Here is an 18,580-nt window from a genome sequence, read left to right on the forward strand (position 1 = left end):
CCCTGTGTTTTTGTCATCTCCAGTCCAATATATGAAACCTACTGTATCGACCACTATGCTGATGGACAGTGTGACCAGGGTTGCAACTCAGGGGAGTGTGGCTGGGATGGCTTGGACTGTGCAGTGAAGGTTCCAGAAAAAATTGCCAAAGGTGTCTTGGTTTTGGTTGTCCTACTGCCTCCAGAGGAGCTTCTCCGCACCGGCACAGCTTTTCTGCAGAAATTAAGTGCCATCCTACGCACTTCGCTGCGCTTTCAGCTGGACGAGAATGGAGAAGCCATGATCAAACCCTACACACGCCAAGAAGCGCGTCTCAAGCGCGAGCTGCAGCCGCAACAGGAGGTCATCGGGTCAGTCAGGCATACAGTATACATAAATGATGTAGTCTTTGATATAGATTGTACAATACACTAAACAGTTGCCTCTCTGCTAATCCTGTAGCTCCATAGTGTACCTGGAAATAGACAACCGTATGTGCGAGGAAGACTGTTTCCCTTCAGCCGAGAGTGCAGCAGATTACCTTGGAGCCCTGTCAGCTGCAGAAATGCTGCGCTTCCCTTATCCACTCAAATCAGTCCGTGGTGAGTATGGATATTTAAAGAACACAAAATGAACTGGTAAGATTATGAGTTACTAATATTTGATAACTGCTTTGTCTTCTCATCACAGGTGAAAAGATGATAGTTAAGCCTACCATACCTGATTGGGGCAAGTTGATGCTGGTGGGGATAGCATCTCTTTTACTTTTGGTCATCCTTTTGATTGGCATGTTGATTGCTCGTAGAAAGAGAGAACACAGTACCCTTTGGTTCCCTGAGGGCTTCTTCCTCAAGAAGGAACCAAGCAGCAACAAGAACAGGAGGGAACCCGTGGGCCAGGATGCTCTGGGAATGAAGTAAGTTATCTGCTAGCAAATGTTAAAACTAATGATATTGTTGTGACTGGATCGCTTTAGCAATATGTTTCCTTGTGTTTACATTGTTTAACACTTGATTCATCTCTAAATAGACACATGCCAAAAACTGTGGAGGAATCTCTCCTTGGAGATCACAGTGACCAGTGGATGGACTCAGACTGCCCAGAGGCTAAAAGGCTCAAGGTCAGTTACAAAGCTTTTTTACAATTATACATTTTTCACTTTATATAAACACTGGCACAAGAGTGTATAAGTACATTTTATAACAACATTTCAACCTGCATTTGATCAAAGTAATTTAATTGAGTTTTCTCATTCTGTGACTTCAGGTTGAAGAGCCAAGTATGCTCTCAGACAGTGAAGATGCAGTGGATAGCAGGCAGTGGACACAGCATCACCTTGCAGCTGCCGACATTCGTGTGCCTCCCACCATGGCCCTCACCCCACCTCAAGGAGAGTTTGAAAGCGACTGCATGGATGTTAATGTCCGAGGCCCAGGTTGGTAGTGAGATAGTCAGAATTTTAGGATTACTTTCTTGGTATGATCTGTTTTGATGAACTTACCAATTCATGTTTTAATCTCCAACAGATGGTTTCACACCTCTGATGCTGGCATCATTCTGTGGAGGCGGCTTAGAGCCTGAGATAGCAGAGGAAGAGGAGAATGAGGAGTGTTCAGCCAACATTATCTCTGACCTAATCTACCAGGGCGCATCCCTTGCTGCCCAAACCGACCGCACTGGTGAGACAGCTCTCCACCTAGCTGCCCGCTATGCCCGTGCTGATGCTGCTAAGAGGCTGCTGGATGCCGGGGCAGATGCCAACGCTCAGGACAACACGGGACGTTCGCCGCTACATGCTGCAGTGGCTGCAGATGCACAGGGTGTCTTCCAGGTAAATAGACATCAACGTGTACTGCTTATTGGTCCCATCAGTGGTAGAAGAAACATGTGTTGTATAAATTATAATGTCAAATGCAATATTTTCCATCCTCCTAGATTCTGATCCGAAACCGGGCTACAGATCTTGACTCGCGCATGTATGACGGCTCTACTGCGTTGATCCTGGCGGCACGGCTGGCAGTAGAGGGCATGGTAGAGGAACTCATTACTTGTCATGCTGACGTCAATGCAGTTGATGAATTGGGTAAGTGTGTGTAATTCTTCAATCAACTGAGTGTCCTGATACAGATGTTCCTGTTTTTTAGGAATACTTACTGAAACCAATTGTTTGTTTCACTGTGTGTCATCTCTTTTAGGTAAATCTGCTTTGCACTGGGCTGCTGCAGTTAACAATGTGGATGCCACTGTTGCCCTGCTAAAGAATGGTGCAAACAAAGATATGCAAGATCTCAAGGTATGACATCCACGCACTGTTTTAACCACACTTTTGCTTCAGCATGGCTTAAACAGAGATATAGTCGTATTTAACACGGCATCTGTTTTTTTTTTCTCTTCAGGAGGAGACGCCTCTGTTCCTTGCAGCCCGTGAGGGCAGCTGTGAGGCTGTGAGAGTGCTGCTGGCTCACTTTGCAAACAGAGAGATCACAGACCATATGGACAGGTTACCAAGGGACATTGCCCAGGAGCGTATGCACCACGACATTGTGCAGCTTCTTGATGAGTACAACACAGTAAGGAGTCCCCAGGGCCATGGAGGGGCTGGACACCACCTCAGCGGTGGACACACTCTGTCTCCTCTTATGTGCCCTCCCAGTGCCTTCCTCCCTAGTCTGAAGAACACCCCACAGGGAAAGAAGAATCGCCGGCCTGGGGCCAAGGGTTCTGGCCTGGGAGGCCCACATGGTGCCAGTCTGAAAGATTCAGTTAAGGCCCGTAATAAGAAGCTGACCTTGGACATGCAGAGTGCCTTACTGGAGAGCTCAGTTACCCTGTCCCCAGTCGACTCACTGGACTCACCCCATGGGGGAGCTAGCAATGCTGGCTACATCACCAACCCCACTTCCCCTGTGGCTATGCCATCACCAGGGCTCTTCCACTCCTCCATGTCTGTCCCAAACACTCCCATGGTACATAGTAGCATGTTGGAAGGAGGTGGCCCCTTTGCTGTGTCTCTAGCCCAACTGAACGACCTGGGAGCTGCAGGAATGTCCTTGCAGGGACGTGTCTCGATGGCTTCAGATGTCAATCATGGCTATGTGCTGAGTTCAGGCCAGATGGGGCTCAACATGGGCCTGGTGAGTCCTGTCAGTGTGCCCTTTGACTGGCAGCACCGGATGCCCCCCTCCTCCCAGTGTGGTCAGCAGGTGGTGAATCTTGTGCAGAGTAGCCAGGCAGGCATGCACCCCCAGAGTCCAGCCATGCAGCAGCAGAACATGTTGATGCACCAGCAGCAGATCTACCGTAATGCCATGCTGCAGCCCACACCTGTTACCTCCACACCCACTATCAGCCCAGTCAAGCTTCCCTCCATTGCTGAGCAGCAGCAACAACAGCAGCAGCAGCAGCAGCTTATTAACCACACCATCACCAACCAGCAAAACATGGCCCGCATGGGCACCTCCACCCCACCAACACCCCAGACCTCCCAGCCTCCGCCATCCTTCTTCCAGCAGCAGCAGATGTCTCAGCAACCTTCTCAGCCCCAGCCTCCTGCTCAGCCCCCACAGGCAGCAACGCCAGTAGCCCAGCCCACTCAGGCTCTGCCCTCCCAGCCTAGTGGCAGCACTGCAGGAACGGAGGATTACCCAACCCCTCCCTCCCAGCACAGCTACTCATCCGCACTAGATGCCACGCCGAAGCATTACCTCCACTTGCCCAGTGAGCACCCCTACCTGACCCCCTCCCCCGAGTCTCCCGAGCCCTGGTCCAGTCCTTCTCCTCACTGCGTCTCCGACTGGTCAGATTCCACACCAAGCCCAGCAGTCGCTGGCCCTGCCCAGACCCAAATTACTCAACTCCCAGAGGCCAATGGCAAGATGCAGGTGTTTGCGTGAAGATCTCATGGCCCCTGCTTGAAAAGGGACCTAGGGTAAAAGAATTTGTGGACTGGCTCTTGGGCCTGTCTGTGTTTATATGTGTCAGCCTGTTTCCAAGATTTTCATTGGATTTGGATTGACTGTGTTTATCACAAGGACCGTCTGCTAGTGATTTTGCAGAGAAAAAAAAGTAAAGGGAAATGTGTGTTGTCTGAAAGAACAGCAGACAATTTAATGAAGTAATTCTGTCACAGATGGACTTGTTTTTTATTATAAAAAAAGTATATGAAGAAAACCAAGTCTTTCATTTCAAAGACTTAGGGATGCTCTCCTGGAAACTAACAAACATTTAAAAAGTAGACAAGAGAAAAAAAGTAAAATGTTGAAGGGAATTCATTTATTTTTATTTATTGTTTTTATCTCTCTGAACTGCTTTTTTACTGCTCTTTCTGTCCTAATGTGTCAGCCCTTCTTATTTTATATGGCCTACATTTCTATTTAGGCAATATGGCAAGTAATGGTAAAGGAATATAATTCATCATTCAGACCAGTTAACAGATAGAAAGAGGAATTTTTTTCACCATTCTTGACTGATATTTATTTAGGAAAACAACAGGTGGTAAGAATGATTAAGTGGTTCTAGCAGATATATATTAAGAGTTGCTCAGCAGTAGTGTTATGTTCTAATTTGATTGAATTGTGGTAATTGATTACTTTCTATTTGAGCATTATGAATAAGAATGTAGATGGGTGTCTCTGAAGCACTTCACGTGACCAGCCTCAAAGGGCAAGTGTGGGTCGGATACAGCATTAAATTACAATGGATATTTATGATATACTAGTGGCATCTTCCTCATGACCTTTCAAAATGATTGAGCTGAGTAAAGTTTTAGGTCTTCCATTTCAGCTGTAGCTTCTCACTGACTCTACTGTCAGTCTGATACCGTCAGTTTTGAAGCTCGTTTTCATTCACTTTAAGAAACTGTTTCAAACAGAGACTTGTTTTGCCTTTAAAATCAGCCTCTCACTGCCCTTTTTTAGTTTAAGTTTTACTTTTTGTTTGTTTCATTTGTTTTATACTCTGTATATTTGTGAAAACCATGGATACCTTTTTTTGTAACATCACTTCAGATGTACTAAGCTATGCTTATCAGCTGCTATTTTATATCACTCTTCCCTGCGAACATTCCTCCATTTTGCCTGTCTTGTTGAGTGTGGATACTGTTCCTTTAGGCAGCATCCAGCACAGAGAAGATAAGAAGATGACAGGTAAAAGTTGCGTCTGCATCCGGTCCTTCACTGGACTAAATGTAAACATTCCTGGACTATATGTGGCAGTTAAGATCTCGTTGACACTCTCACCTCGTCTCACCTTGTGTGTGGTGGATTAGTGGTCATTGTGAGCACATGGCTGCTGGGCTTTGACTGCTTATGCCCTGTCACTCCTCAGGGAGGTGTTTTATGGCATGCAGTGGGACAGTTCCCCTTGCATCTACAGTAGCTTCCAGTCCAGAGGCCGTGGAGTTGCATCTTAAGAAGATTGTCAGAAGATACTGACGGAAAGAACACTACTATGTAGTGCTGCAACCTTTTACTTTTTACAAATTCTGAGATGACGCTCCATCCAGCTAACCTTGTGACCGATTCTTTATCCCCACATGACCTGAGTGTAAAGGATAGAGTTCATCCTCTCCTTGACGTACTGAGGACATTTCAGCATAAAATCGATTGATAATAGTAGATTTTTGAGAAAGTAACCATTGCATTTTCATTTTTTGACATCATGAACAGAAATGAGTAGGCCACTACCCCTAGCTGTTACTTTTGGTGACCTAATACTGCCCCTAGTTGTGTCATAGACGGAGTTTATCTGTCATTCATTGTTTTATCCTGTTCACTATAGACTCAGCATCTGTTTTTTGTTTGTTTTTTTATTTTTATATATAACTGGTCTTTCATTTTCCCTACCAGGTCGCACTAAGTGTTTTGTACATTTCAACCTCCCAACTTCTGTTTGTAAATATGTTTGTTCTGGGTAGATCTTTGCTTGAGAAGTCTTATGTTTCTAAAATGATTGTTATGTACTAAAAAGGACAAAAATAAAATGTACTTCATTTAGCATTATTTGAAGCTGAGGCTGTGACTGATATTTTATTGGTCTTGTGTTATTAGAGCAGTCATAGATATTTTCTATCATTATTAATTTCTATACTTGTTTAAAAGTAGTTCAAAATCATTGTACATAAAACCTTTCCACGGTTTTTCTTTCTACAGTCAAAAGTTGTAAAATAAGTTACTTATAATAAAAACTGTAGGGAACTACATTTTTGTGTCCTCGTGTTCAGTGATTTTTTCATACTTTAATGGAGGATGTTCATTAATTCAGGTCCTCATAATCATAATAATTAAAATGAAAATGAAATTACCCAAGATCAATTATTTAGCAGTTTTAGAGTGTTAAATGTTGCTCTTTATAGTATAAAAGCCCCACAATAAATGTTATCTTTGCAACTTTTGTGTATGATAATACATTTTTGATTTTGTAAATCAGAGTTAGAGGTAATAATGTATTGGATTGCATGCCAATACTACAGCTACATACAAAAAAATTACCCCAATAATGAATGAACACCTATTTGATCTGCTTCCACCAACAAAATGCTTCACAGTGGTAGCTTTAGTTGCAGGATTATTGATTAGATTGTGCACTTAACGAAAATATAAACACAAAACTTTTTTTCTCTCTCTCATTTTTCACAAAGTAAAGAAGCTAAGACTTTTTTCTCAAAATCTGCCTACAAATTTATTCAAATCTGTGTTGTGAGGACTTCTTTGCCAAGATAACCCTCCACTTGACAGGTGTGCCATATCAACATGTGATTAAACAGCATGATAATTGCACAGGTGTGCAACTGGTCACAATAAAAGGACACTAAAATCTGCAATACACCACTCAAGTAAAAGCAACTTATTCTAAAAATAAGGTTTTATATGTGCACACAACTTTTCTCCATGCTTGTGAAAGTGTTGCCTCTAAGAGGTCTGAGAGCAATCACCTCTCTAAGGACGAGCTATGAACTGAGTGTAGCAATGAAAGACTTTAAAAGGATGTCCATTACTCCTCCTTCTCAGTGGTTCATGAGCAGGAGGGCTGCATTAAAGAAGGCACAATTTATTAGTTCCTTTTTATGAGCCAGCCTGTCTGACAACTGGATAAATCAAATACAGTATTAACACTACTAATAATAATCCCATATATTCCCATAGTTTATACCAAACCATCTCTGTAAGAGTCATTACAGCACATTAAAATATACAATTTGTGTATTATTTTATTGCCTTGCTTTTGCTTGCCAAGAGTGGAATGTACAGTTTAATCTTGTTATTCTATGAGATCAGAAAATGAAAGTTTTTATTTCACATTTCTGGTATGATACAGTACTTATCTGTACAAACCAATAGAAAGTAAAAACAAAAGAAAGATTGCACAGCAAGAAATCCATATCCAGTCCATAAATACTATGTGCATATTTACAGTATATGAGGAATTAAAATGTATTGCACAGACAACATCTTGTGGCCTGTGCCATGTTCAGTGCCGCTCAGGAACAAAGTTGTATACCGCAGTCAATCACTATTTACCAAAGCATGTCATTTATAGTCTATGGTGCAGTGCGATCATTATTTCTTCCCTGTCCGCCTCTGCAGTAAGCGCAGCACCCCCAGGGTAGCATTGAACACATTGTCATGTTTAAAGATCATCTTATAGAAGGTGTCCAGAGGCAGTCGACCAGTCGGATCTGCGTGCTTCAGTGCAGTCATGGGCATGTACAGCCGGTTGGTCTGGTGACGCAGGGGAGGCTCCTTGGCTGTGATCACTTTAATAGTTTGCTGCATCATAAAAACAAAAATATTTCAACACTTAAGAGGGCAAACGCAATTATTTTTAGAGATCTTTTGAAGCATCATAGAAACATAATTGTCATCACTTGCCTCAGCAACATCCTCTGGTGTCTGGCCTAACGAGGCGAAGACCTTTTTGGAGTACGGCAGGTAAATTTCACGGAAGATTTTGGCGGTCTCCTCGTCCGTCCCTGACAGATCCATCTTCTCAGCCTCCTCGTATACTTTCCTTTCAAACTCTGTTACCACAGGACCAGGCTCCACGAGAGTCGTCCTTGTGACGGAGATATAAAGAAGATACATATAGGTCCACTATGTTAAAACATATCATTGTGGGCTTGCTCATAACTCAAGTTTCAGTTGTGGGGTGGCTGCATTAAGTTGTTACAGCTAATGTTTTTTTCGGGACATGTAATCACTTGATGTTAAACTTCATTGCTTGCACTGCCAGACTTTCACAAAATCCTTCCACAGCGAATTTGGAGGCAGAGTAGACGTCATTGAACAGAAGCCCTGTGCAAAAACATAAGGACACCTGTTAGTAACCTCTTAACTTTCTTTTAATTGCTTCTTCTGAAATGTAACTGACACAAACGCACCCTGTATGCCCATGACGCTGCTCATCACCACAATATGGCCGCTCTGCCTCCGCTTCATGTCAGGCAGCAGCTCTTTCACCAGGCGTGCCAGGCCGAAGAAGTTTGTGTCAAAGAGCTCCTTCATGGCAGTGATGCTTTGGCACTCCAGCGGTCCAATCATGCCAACACCAGCATTGTTCACTATAACAGCAGAGAATCCTGTGTCATTATAGGAGACATCTTTAATTCACTTTATAGTCAGTGTCAATGAGGATGTGAATGAGAGGAGACAGACCGAGGACATCCACTCGTCTGTCCGGCAGGCTGTTGACACACTCTCTGATGGAGTCTTCACAACAGGCATCTAACTCTTTGATTTCCAGGGTTTTGTTCAAGGAGTCACCTGCCGCTTTCTCCAAGGGCCCCCGTTTCCTCAGATCCCTCATTGTGGCAACCACTGCATCAAGTAAACAATGAACACACAGGCTGTCAGTAGCTGTGGATGTTTCTACCATTGGTTAAATCAACTGTTACTGCTTTAGATCTAGTAGCTTCAAAAAGCAAAGTTTACTGCTAAAAAAGGCTGAGGCTTATTTTAATGTTCTCACATATTCAAACTGACAATTTGATTATACGTGTCAATAAATGTCCCATAATCTAACAATAAATGTGTTTATAATGCTTTTATTAACTCTTACATTGCCCTGTTAACATATCTTTATTAAAAGTCCTTATTACCTTTTAAATTAACTCTTGGTACAGGACCTAAATAAAGCGTTACCCTATCATCGACTCTTTTTAGGTGGAAGAGAATGAACGGCTGACCTTTAAACCGTCTGAGCTCATCCTTGGCCAGTCGTGCAGCAACAGCCAAGCCAATGCCAGAGGAGCACCCAGTTACCAGCACCCTCCTGGTTCCCATGGCTCTTTGACCTCTGACCTCAAGGCTCAGGAGGATGCTGACTGCTCGGTCAAAAAATGCTGTGAACAGGGAAATTTTATGAAATGAACATTACTCTGATCATCATCCTGTACAGTAAAGACAACCCTTTATGATTAAGTGTAAAAATTCCCTCTTTGGTGAAGTCCTTGTTCCTAAAATGGGATGTGTACATCTATTTCAGCTCTCCATGTCTTACTTTGCGTTGAAAGCTACTTAAAAATCCCTCAGTGTGTGTGCATGAAAATTGATGTGAGAAAGTCTATTGCATGCTCAAAATATGGCAACTCTCTCAACTGCATTAGATCATGGTCAAATATATTTAACATCTTTATTTCCATTTTGTCTCATAGTCAGACACTAAATGTTTCCAATGTAAATCTGCCTTTCCACTGCAGACACCATGCAATACAGTGGTAGCTACTACAACAAATGAAGCTGATCTATTTGTATGTTTTGCTTAAAGCAATTCATTTAAATTATCTGGATGTAGGAGACCAACTTTCTCCCTGTGAGGCACCACTCAGACCAGATTCGTATTTGTTCAAAGATTATAGCGGCTCTAATCTGATTTTTTAGTTTGTATCCTGGAATGTTTAGCTGCCTACAACAGCAAGCTTAGTGCTTTGTCCACAGAGGCCCGACAGTCACACTTGAACTCCTTAACAGGGATAACAGAGATTATCCAAGTGAGTATGTGAAGTGTCACATTTTCAAGATGTACAACATGATGATAGAATGATAACAGTTCCTGAAATCCCGTCCCACCCATCAGTGTGTGATGCAATGAGTGTTGCTGCTTGAAAGATTAATTATATATTTAGATATTACAAATTTCAGTCACGGAAATTCAGAACCAGATGAATGGTTTTCAAAGTAAAAAATGTCAGGAAGTCAGAAGATATTAAGATTCAGATGTTTATGTTTACCATTATTTGCTTCCACAGAGGTGAAGCTAAATGGAAACACTTGTACCTCAGATTTTATTAGACACTAGAAGCTGCAGCTTTAACATAAATATAGTGAAGTAAAATACAGCAAAGCATAAAATGATAATTGTTCAACATTTTTCAAGCACAGTATCCTGCTTCAGTATTACCTCCCACCACTGTATATCATCCGAAGTGAATGCAATTAAGGTCCTGGAGATAAAATACACAATAAGGTCACTGTGATTATTGCAGACACTGTAAATCCCCACACACACATCAAAGTCCAGACTCAGAGGTCTCTGGGTTTGTTTCTCGGTGGTGTTGTAATCTACCAACCTGTAGGGCGAGCAGCGCGTCCTCCACAGCGGCAGATATGACAGAGACAGACTGTACTGAACCAGCGGCCCGATAAAGTAACGTTACAGCTGCGTTCAGAGAGGAGGGACACGACCGAGTCACAGGACGGGACATGCGGCTACATAAGCCCAGCGATTACCTAATAGGTCACTTAGGCCGACTCAGTATGTGGGAGTTGTAGTTCTTTAAGTGACAACGACTCCCTTGACAACTGCAGCACAGCAGCACCTATCACATCACCTAGGAGTCTGTAGCTGACCCAGTCTCAGAGCTGTTATTTTATATTATTTTTATTATTATTGTTGTTGTTGTTGTTGTTGTTGTTGTTGTTGTTGTTGTTTCCTCCTATAATGTATCCTATAAGAGTCTACACACATTTAAACTAGGCTATAATACATCCTCAACAAATTATTCTAATTAAAGCAATAAGAGTTTTCAAAAAGTTTAATATTTCCATCATCTGCTCCTGCTCATCATGCAGATGTTCACACTTTACAGTCAAATAATAACAATGCGCTATTTCAGTTTCTCCAATTAATCAAAACTGTGTGTCTTTAGAGTCGGAGGAAAACACCGGAACACCGGCTTTTGGGATAATTCACACGGTGCCATATTGTTAGACTGAATAAAAACACAGGCTATTAAAATAAACAGGCCCCATTATTAAGCATAGGCATGACAAAAATAGTCAGTTATGATTGATTTTCAAGTTTTTGATTTATTTTGAAAGTATTTAGCGGAAGTGTATAATCATTATCGTTGACTCTAGCTTGACGACATTAGAAGCCGATCGCGTCGGCCTTGATGCTAGCTGACCTGTATTTAGAGTCTTCACTGCCATCTTGTGGCCAAATTGAAGTACTGCATCATCTTAGATATCGTCAAGCTAGAGTCAACGATGATGATTATATACTTCCGCTAAATACTTTCAAAATAAATCATAAACTATATATATATATATATATATATATATATTGTTTTTGTGAAGCGCATTTCATTATATATCTCCGGTATTCTTTAAGTAGGTGATGTAAATGGAGATTGAATAAGGGTTGCTAATTAGAATGTGGCAGGGCTTCAATCATATTTGCCAATAAAGTGGGCTAAATTAGCCAGCAGATAGCAGCTATTCAGAAGCTAGGCATCTTAACAAACAAACAAGTAAACACAAAACCTTAAACAATAGGCTACATTGTTAATGAAAATGCTCACTGACACATCTGAATAATAATAATAATAATAATAATAATAATAATAATAATGGCAGTAATGATAATAATCATAATAAGTATATGTAGGCCTACACTGCACCAGCATGGATGTACAACACTTACAATTAGTTTTTTGATTTTGAAAGTACATTTATATTATTATAGGTTATTTACCAGACAACATTATTTTGAAAAGAGCTGAAAGTAATACATGTATGTGTTTTTTTCTGACACTTGTGAATGGGACAGCGTGAGGGTTGGACTGAGGCCTGATGGGGGGTTTCCTGACCACGAGAGAACAATCAACATGATTATTTTATAATTATTTCTGGTTTAATCCCTTCAATTTGGAGGCTTTATTTTGAAAGTAACCACCGGACGTGGAGGTATTTTATCATGTATATTTTAAAGATTCAGTGAAGACAGCTGTCGTTTAAAGTAATCACACGAAGTTGTAAGAATTTCTATTAATAACAATATGGATGCATCTTCATGTATACTGATCACATCAGTATATACATGCTCACTTACTCACAGTTATGATTGATTTCAAGTTTTTGATTTATTTTGAAAGTACTTAGCGGAAGTATATAATCATCGCTAACTCTAGCTTGACGATATTCGAAGCCGATTGTCTGCCTTGACGCTAGCTGACCTGTATTTAGAGTCTTCACTGCCATCTTGTGGCCAAATTGAAGAACTGCATCATCTTAGATATCGTCAAACTAGAGTCAACGGTGATGATTATATACTTCCGCTAAATACTTTCAAAATAAATCACAAACTATATATATGTTATTGTTTTTTTGAAGCATTTCATTATATATCTCCGGTATTCTTTAAGCAGGTGATGTAAATGGAGATTAAATAAGGGTTGTTAATTAGAATGTGGCAGGGCTTCGATCATATTTGCCAATAAAGTGGGCTATATTAGCCAGCAGATAGCAGCTATTCAGAAGCTAATAGGCGTCTTAACAAACAAACACGTAAACACAAACTCTTGAACAATAGGCTACATTGTTTATGAAAATGCTCATTGACACATCTAAATAATAATAATTATAACGATGGCAATAATGATAATAATCATAATAAATATATGTAGGCCTACACTGCCTACGGGGTGGTTTCATATATCATTCTAAATGCTTTGCCACAAGAAGAAAACGCCTTTAACTACTCACGTTACATTACCCCTATTGAGAGGTAATCACAAAAAATGTGATAATGAAGTCCTTTATGGAGGTAAATAGATGTTTTTCCTTTAACCAACAGCTCTTTCTATTGTAACACCTTGTAGTGGTTAATCGTAAAGTTATAATTAAGGTGCAGCAGACGGTGGAAATACAGTATAGACTTCTAGAAGTTTCCTGCCTTCACTGGCCACACATTAAAACTTTCACTCAAACTTGATTAACATTAGAAAGTACATGTTATTTTCAAGAGCCTCGCCTATGCTCAGCATGATGCTTTGAATGATGCAATTACTTAAAACACATTTGAGTAACCAGCTTTATAATAACTGTAATTATTAAAAGTGTTCTCTGTGTCGCCTGACTGAACATCAAAACATTCCTATCCATTGTTCAGTTGGGTGTGACCAGACCTTTTTCTCATGTCTTTAATGCAAGTTCTTGAAATTTGAACAAACTCAAGGGATTCAGTGATCTGCAGGTACAAAGCAGCTATTATGTGGTCTGTGCCAACAAAAGGGACAATGTAAATAATTCTCTTGTGACATTAATTCACATCGCAAGAGAATATTTGTCATATATATGTTATATTCAAGGTGGTCATGTTATATACGTATAAGCAAGATATGTCAACATGTAACAATTTATTGTTAGTCCATCATTTCTCTCAAGCCTCTTTGTTTCTGTCACACTGTGTACCAGAGCCAAGGTGGTCATTTAGGACATTCGACACTGGGAAGGTAAATAATATCACATGGGAACTGGGCGTTTCATTCATGCTGTGAAAGTACACACGTGAGCTACCGCCTTACATGATGTTCTGTCACAATTTGTACCACTTTGTACCCAGATGATTCTGTTAAATATGCTGTTTACTGATTATTTCTATTTTAAAATGTGTGAATCCTACTTGTTATTCTGATCAAGATGAAGACATCATACATAAAAACAGAAATATAGTGTTTTTAATGTGAACTGTGTTCAGGAAAATATAAAGATTCAGGACATTTGTCAATAAAAAGAATTCTGTTTTATATTTTTCCACTGTGACATTAGAGATCAGTTGTTAAGAATGACTAGAACCTACATCATACTGCAGTTTCTTACCTATGTGCCTCTTCATGCAGTGGCTATGCACACATTCATCCCCAGGCACAGACACACAGAGCATCATTGTCAAGAGTCAGTAAAAACATATGAACATCTCTCTCTTAACCAATAAGCATTTTTTTTTTTTTTTACAAAGCTCTTCTACATCACACGATATATGATATAATCATGTTTTGTAACCAATAATAACACATTTGGTTAAACGTGTCTCTTTGTTTGTGTCAGAATTGTTCCCACTTTCTTGTCTCTGCTTTGGGTTCCCATTGGTCAGAACACTGCATTGTCTGGTTTGTGTTATGAGTTCAGGGAGTGGCCAGTTTGCCTTTCATAACCAGAGTTGGAATAAATAGTTCCTGTGGACTAGACTGCGGAGATACAGTCTTTGGATGCAAAGGAACCAACTGCTGCCATGATGTAAGTACAATTCCACTGTCCAGATTGTCTCAGATGAAATCACTGAATCATAGAAATGTTTTGGTGTATGCATGAAACTTAAACTGTCTTCTTTTCATTGGATGAACATAAAAATGTCTTCAGTCTTAGTGCCAAGTGAAAATATTCTATATTTGTGTTTTAGGATGTATCTTTCAGGGTTTGTTGGCTTTCTGCTGGTGCTGACAGCTGAGGCCAGAGTTGGGTAAGAGAACTGAATTTAACCTTATTTTAGTAGATTGCTGCATCTATCTGCGTTTATTTTCTTATCCAATAAAGTTTGAACATGAAAGTGTAAGTTATTAGAAAACTGGAAGCACTGTTACTTCCACAAGTCAAATTTCAAAATTACCAATCAGCTCATAGATTGATAGGTAAATAAGGAATTGAGGATAGTAATCACATTTTCACTCAGATCTTGTTAAAGATGACGTTAATGTCGGCATCTGTTGCGCTTTGTTAATACTTTCTGTTCTAATTACACAGAAACTCTTCTGAGTTATCGTTCTGCACTGAAACAGAAGAATGTCTGCTGTTCAAAAAGATTTGTGAGACTGACCAATATGAGGTGAGAGAAACCTTCTCACATTTCAGAGCTAAGAAACTTTCATAAAGCTCACTCCCCCATGTTTGTTCTTGTCCTTCAGGTCCGTCACTACGAAGCTGCAAAATGGGTCACAACTGAGGAGACACACTACATCATGGAGTTTGCTTCAATGAGAGCTTTCAAGCGACTGTTTAAATACATCACTGGCGACAACGAGGATGGTGTGTTTGCATGTGTATCCACTCATTCATTCTTGTGTTAATCTTTTATTGAAACAGGTCGTTTCATTGAGATCAAGAGGTTCTTGCAGAGGTTCTTCTGTGCAGAAGAATAAACATATACAGTAAACGCACCGACAAACACAGAACATCAGAACAGCACACAATGCACATACACGATACAGTGTTTCAGCATTACAAAAATGTGAACCAGAAATGAGAGGTTTTACTTGGAAATAGTTTTGCAGCTCCATCCGTTTGTTAGGAACATATTATTTAAAGCCAGTTTGTCTGGCCTCTGTTTGACCATGTGGTAGACCTAAACTTAAAATGTCTTTTGACTCAACATTGTAATTACTGGGTTTAGTTGTGATCAGAGTGCAAAGATGGTTTGGCGGTTTTATTGGACATTCAGGTCAGAACCTTTTTGCATGTATTTTATTTTTTGTGACATCTAAAAAACGCATTATTTTCTTAATGTTTACCTTCAGCAAAGAAAATTGAAATGACAGCTCCTGTCCTTATGAAAATGCCGGATGACAAGAGATTTTGGCAAACGGGTGTCTACAAAATGGGTTTCTTGCTGCCATCTAAATATCAGAAGAATCCCCCCAAACCCAATGATGGGATGGTAAGTTTCTTTGACGTAGCATGGCCAAAACAGAAACATATCAAACTTCCTTAAGCCCTTACTGCCATGATCATGTTTGAATCTTTGCTGACTTGCAGTTGAGCATCGATATGTTTCCAGCTATGAAGGTGTATGTAAAGAGCTATGGAGGATGGATGACGTCAATTTCTGACCAAAACAACGCCAACAGTCTGTCCTCAGCCCTGGACTTAGTTGGTGCAAAGTACAACAAGAACTTCCACTATGCTGCTGGATACAACAGGTAAACAAATCAGCATTATTTTCACTGTGATAATCAGACAGAAACAACTCAATCGCTAGAATAAATGTTGGCAATGTACATCTCTGCAAACCATGGATACGTTACAACTTTAAATTGTTTATTACCTGGTTCTGTGGCCACAAACGCAGCTGGTTTCAGGCTTACAAATAATGAAAATGCCTTCTCAAACATTCTCTGGCTTGGCACCAGCACCATCCCTTCAACCTCGTGTCCCGTATGTTTGACACGTACAAATTTGAAGTATCTGTGGTTTGCAGAAACATAAAATGCTGCCACTTTATTCTGCAGCCGAGCTGCAAGAAAAACGCCAAAGAAAGCCAAAAACAGCTACTGTGTGTGTGTGTGTGTGTGTGTGTGTGTGTGTGTGTGTGTGTGTGTGTGTGTGTGTGTGTGTGCGCGCTCCTTGCAGTCCAATGACATGGTTTTACAGGCACAATGAGGTGTGGTATGTCGTTGAGGACGAGCCGGAGTGTTCCAGCAGCAGCGAGGAGGATATGGACTTGTCTCCTTTCGCTTAAATATTGTGAGCCCTGAACAACGACAGCTTACAGCAGACTGCGTATATGGAGAGATGCTGTGGCTGCCGATGCTTCAAGACGTTATGTGCCATAATAACCTGCCAGTGAGAGCACATATCTTTAAAATGTAATGAATTTTATACACAAGGCACTGCTGGTGACAATGATTTTACACTAGCCTGATGATTTTTTTTCTGTTGTATTCAATAAAGTTAACCTTTTGCATTCATTTCTTCAGTTTTTTCCTGAACCAATCAAAGGCCTCTTCTTTGGACCTATCCTAAAATGTGTCTAAAGCAGCTGGGTCAATAATAAATTGTGGCGGTACTGGCTGTAAACTTCTTACAGGCCAGCCCAACCTACATAAAAATATAAACAAAAAACATGTAAAACTAGGGGAATGCCCAATGTCCACTACTAGGACAATAAACAATAAACAAATGCCTCTTCCCGCTATAATAAATAAATGTGCTCCTACAAGCCCCAGGGAAATAAAATGAATAAACTGAAGGTGTAAAGGGGCTTCGGATTTAAGGGGTTCCCAAATAAACACAATTCCCTCAAGAAAGATGTGGGCAGCCATTTCCCACCTGTTTTAAGCCTTTCAAACAGGATGTCGTCACAACCCGATTGGCTGGGAGGGAAATGCCCCAAGCTGCCTCCACTCCTCAAATCAGGAGTCTCAGCCACCTGTGCACAGGTGATCTGAATCACCTACAATCAGCTATGAGGAAAATAAGCCCAAACAAAGAAAAATAGCAAGTCAAACAATTGGACTGCGACAAGATGAAGCCTGCAGAAGACAATTCAGGCTCAATCCAGTTTAAAACAGTGGTTTTCTACCACCAGGTGGCACTACAAAGCTCAAGGACAACATTACTTCATGGATTACACACACCATTTACAAGCTAATGTGCAGGTGTCATAACCATCCACCCTTGAACTGGCCTATTCCTTGACGTCACTGTGAGCTTCATCAAAGCAGCCTGCACCATTTGGGGCGGTCAGGTTGCACCATATCATTTCAAGTAATGGCTGGGAATGCGGAGCAACACAATCCATCTCTGATTTCACTATTATTATTGTTTATAGTGAATAATGTAACGTTTCCATATTTTACTATTCTTTTCTTGAATGCATTACTTAAGTTGATGAACAGCTGATATTTCACCTAAATTCAGCGGTGAAAAGTACAGTTTTAATAATGTACTTCCATATTCTGCTACTTTGTACTTCCACTCCATTAAATTTAGAAGTTAATTATATTCATTAATTATTATATCTTATCTATTTGTAAGCTGAATAGTGGTTACATTTATATGACCGCTATAGTTGCTGGTTTGCATTTTACGACCCTGATTCCAGGAAAAATTGGGACGCTATTGTTCTTCTCTCTTTGTGTGATGAAGGCATCAAATTCATAATGAACACTAAATAGCTTAATAGATTAGCATATGTGTACTGCATTCAATTAAATACAGGTTGAAAAGGATTTGCAAACTGTATCGTCTGGTTTTTATTTACATTTCACACAGTGTCCCAGTGCTGGAAGTTGTAAGATTTTACATAAATACACATGATCAGTTTATGAAATACAATGCTTTCATAAAGATTAAACCAGTGACTGCTTTAACCTTTTGGCCCTTGACCCCCTCACTAAACATCCCCTCATATTTCAGATGTCTCAGATGGTTTAATGGAGGAGCCACTACATTTCCTAACTGTATATAAAATTAGCTCCACTTCAACTAGCTACAACAATGAAATAATATTCACCCTCAGTATCAACAATCTAATAATGTCATATATAATAACATCACATAGGCCAGTTTTTTTACTTTGATATTTTAAATATATTTTGCTGATCATACTT

General features: G+C 40.3%; 3 protein-coding genes across 4 annotated transcripts in view; 2 read left to right on the forward strand and 1 right to left on the reverse strand.

Moving 5' to 3' along the window:
- The window catches only part of notch3 (notch receptor 3), a 28,699-nt gene extending 22,521 nt beyond the window's left edge, over positions 1 to 6,178 (forward strand). Inside the window, exons 25-33 of the mRNA XM_084372209.1 lie at positions 24 to 350; positions 442 to 581; positions 670 to 895; positions 1,009 to 1,099; positions 1,246 to 1,414; positions 1,506 to 1,810; positions 1,915 to 2,062; positions 2,175 to 2,272; positions 2,376 to 6,178. Of these exons, the coding sequence (XP_084228335.1) occupies positions 24 to 350; positions 442 to 581; positions 670 to 895; positions 1,009 to 1,099; positions 1,246 to 1,414; positions 1,506 to 1,810; positions 1,915 to 2,062; positions 2,175 to 2,272; positions 2,376 to 3,872 (3,001 nt within the window). The 3' untranslated portion in view covers positions 3,873 to 6,178. The remainder of the gene's footprint in view (positions 1 to 23; positions 351 to 441; positions 582 to 669; positions 896 to 1,008; positions 1,100 to 1,245; positions 1,415 to 1,505; positions 1,811 to 1,914; positions 2,063 to 2,174; positions 2,273 to 2,375) is intronic.
- A 990-nt stretch (positions 6,179 to 7,168) lies between these two features.
- On the reverse strand, positions 7,169 to 10,665 carry LOC311267626 (retinol dehydrogenase 8). 2 transcript variants are annotated; one of them, XM_084370805.1, is made up of 8 exons: positions 10,544 to 10,665; positions 10,375 to 10,417; positions 9,161 to 9,316; positions 8,631 to 8,792; positions 8,357 to 8,536; positions 8,177 to 8,270; positions 7,848 to 8,031; positions 7,169 to 7,745 (listed from the first exon to the last, which is right to left on the reverse strand). In XM_084370805.1, exons 3-8 carry the CDS (start codon positions 9,255 to 9,257, stop codon positions 7,536 to 7,538), a joined length of 927 nt encoding a protein of 308 aa, XP_084226931.1. In that variant the 5' UTR covers positions 9,258 to 9,316; positions 10,375 to 10,417; positions 10,544 to 10,665; the 3' UTR covers positions 7,169 to 7,535. The 2 variants fall into 2 exon arrangements, with proteins under 2 accessions (XP_084226931.1, XP_084226932.1); XM_084370806.1 differs by lacking the exon at positions 10,375 to 10,417 and having other exon boundaries at positions 10,544 to 10,656.
- A 3,767-nt stretch (positions 10,666 to 14,432) lies between these two features.
- On the forward strand, positions 14,433 to 16,936 carry soul5 (heme-binding protein soul5). The gene is made up of 7 exons (XM_084371095.1): positions 14,433 to 14,492; positions 14,656 to 14,715; positions 14,997 to 15,078; positions 15,158 to 15,278; positions 15,767 to 15,906; positions 16,005 to 16,168; positions 16,599 to 16,936. The coding sequence occupies exons 1-7, from the start codon at positions 14,488 to 14,490 to the stop codon at positions 16,705 to 16,707; spliced, it is 681 nt and encodes a 226-aa protein (XP_084227221.1). The 5' UTR covers positions 14,433 to 14,487; the 3' UTR covers positions 16,708 to 16,936.
- Positions 16,937 to 18,580: the final 1,644 nt, after the last annotated feature.

The sequence above is a fragment of the Pagrus pagrus genome (genome assembly GCF_965226575.1).
Source record: "Pagrus pagrus genome assembly, chromosome: 13".
NCBI classification, from domain to species: domain Eukaryota; kingdom Metazoa; phylum Chordata; class Actinopteri; order Spariformes; family Sparidae; genus Pagrus; species Pagrus pagrus.

Coding starts and splice junctions, on each gene's coding strand:
- LOC311267626 (XM_084370805.1), bottom strand. CDS start 9,257: ATGGGAACCAGGAGGGTGCTGGTAACTGGGTGCTCCTCTGGCATTGGC. Junction 8,793..9,160: donor TGAGCTCAGACGGTTTAAAG/GTCAGCCGTTCA, acceptor TACTTGATGCAG/TGGTTGCCACAATGAGGGAT. Junction 8,032..8,176: donor GCAATGAAGTTTAACATCAA/GTGATTACATGT, acceptor CTCCGTCACAAG/GACGACTCTCGTGGAGCCTG.
- soul5 (XM_084371095.1), top strand. Junction 15,079..15,157: donor GTGAGACTGACCAATATGAG/GTGAGAGAAACC, acceptor CTTGTCCTTCAG/GTCCGTCACTACGAAGCTGC. Junction 15,279..15,766: donor CACTGGCGACAACGAGGATG/GTGTGTTTGCAT, acceptor GTTTACCTTCAG/CAAAGAAAATTGAAATGACA.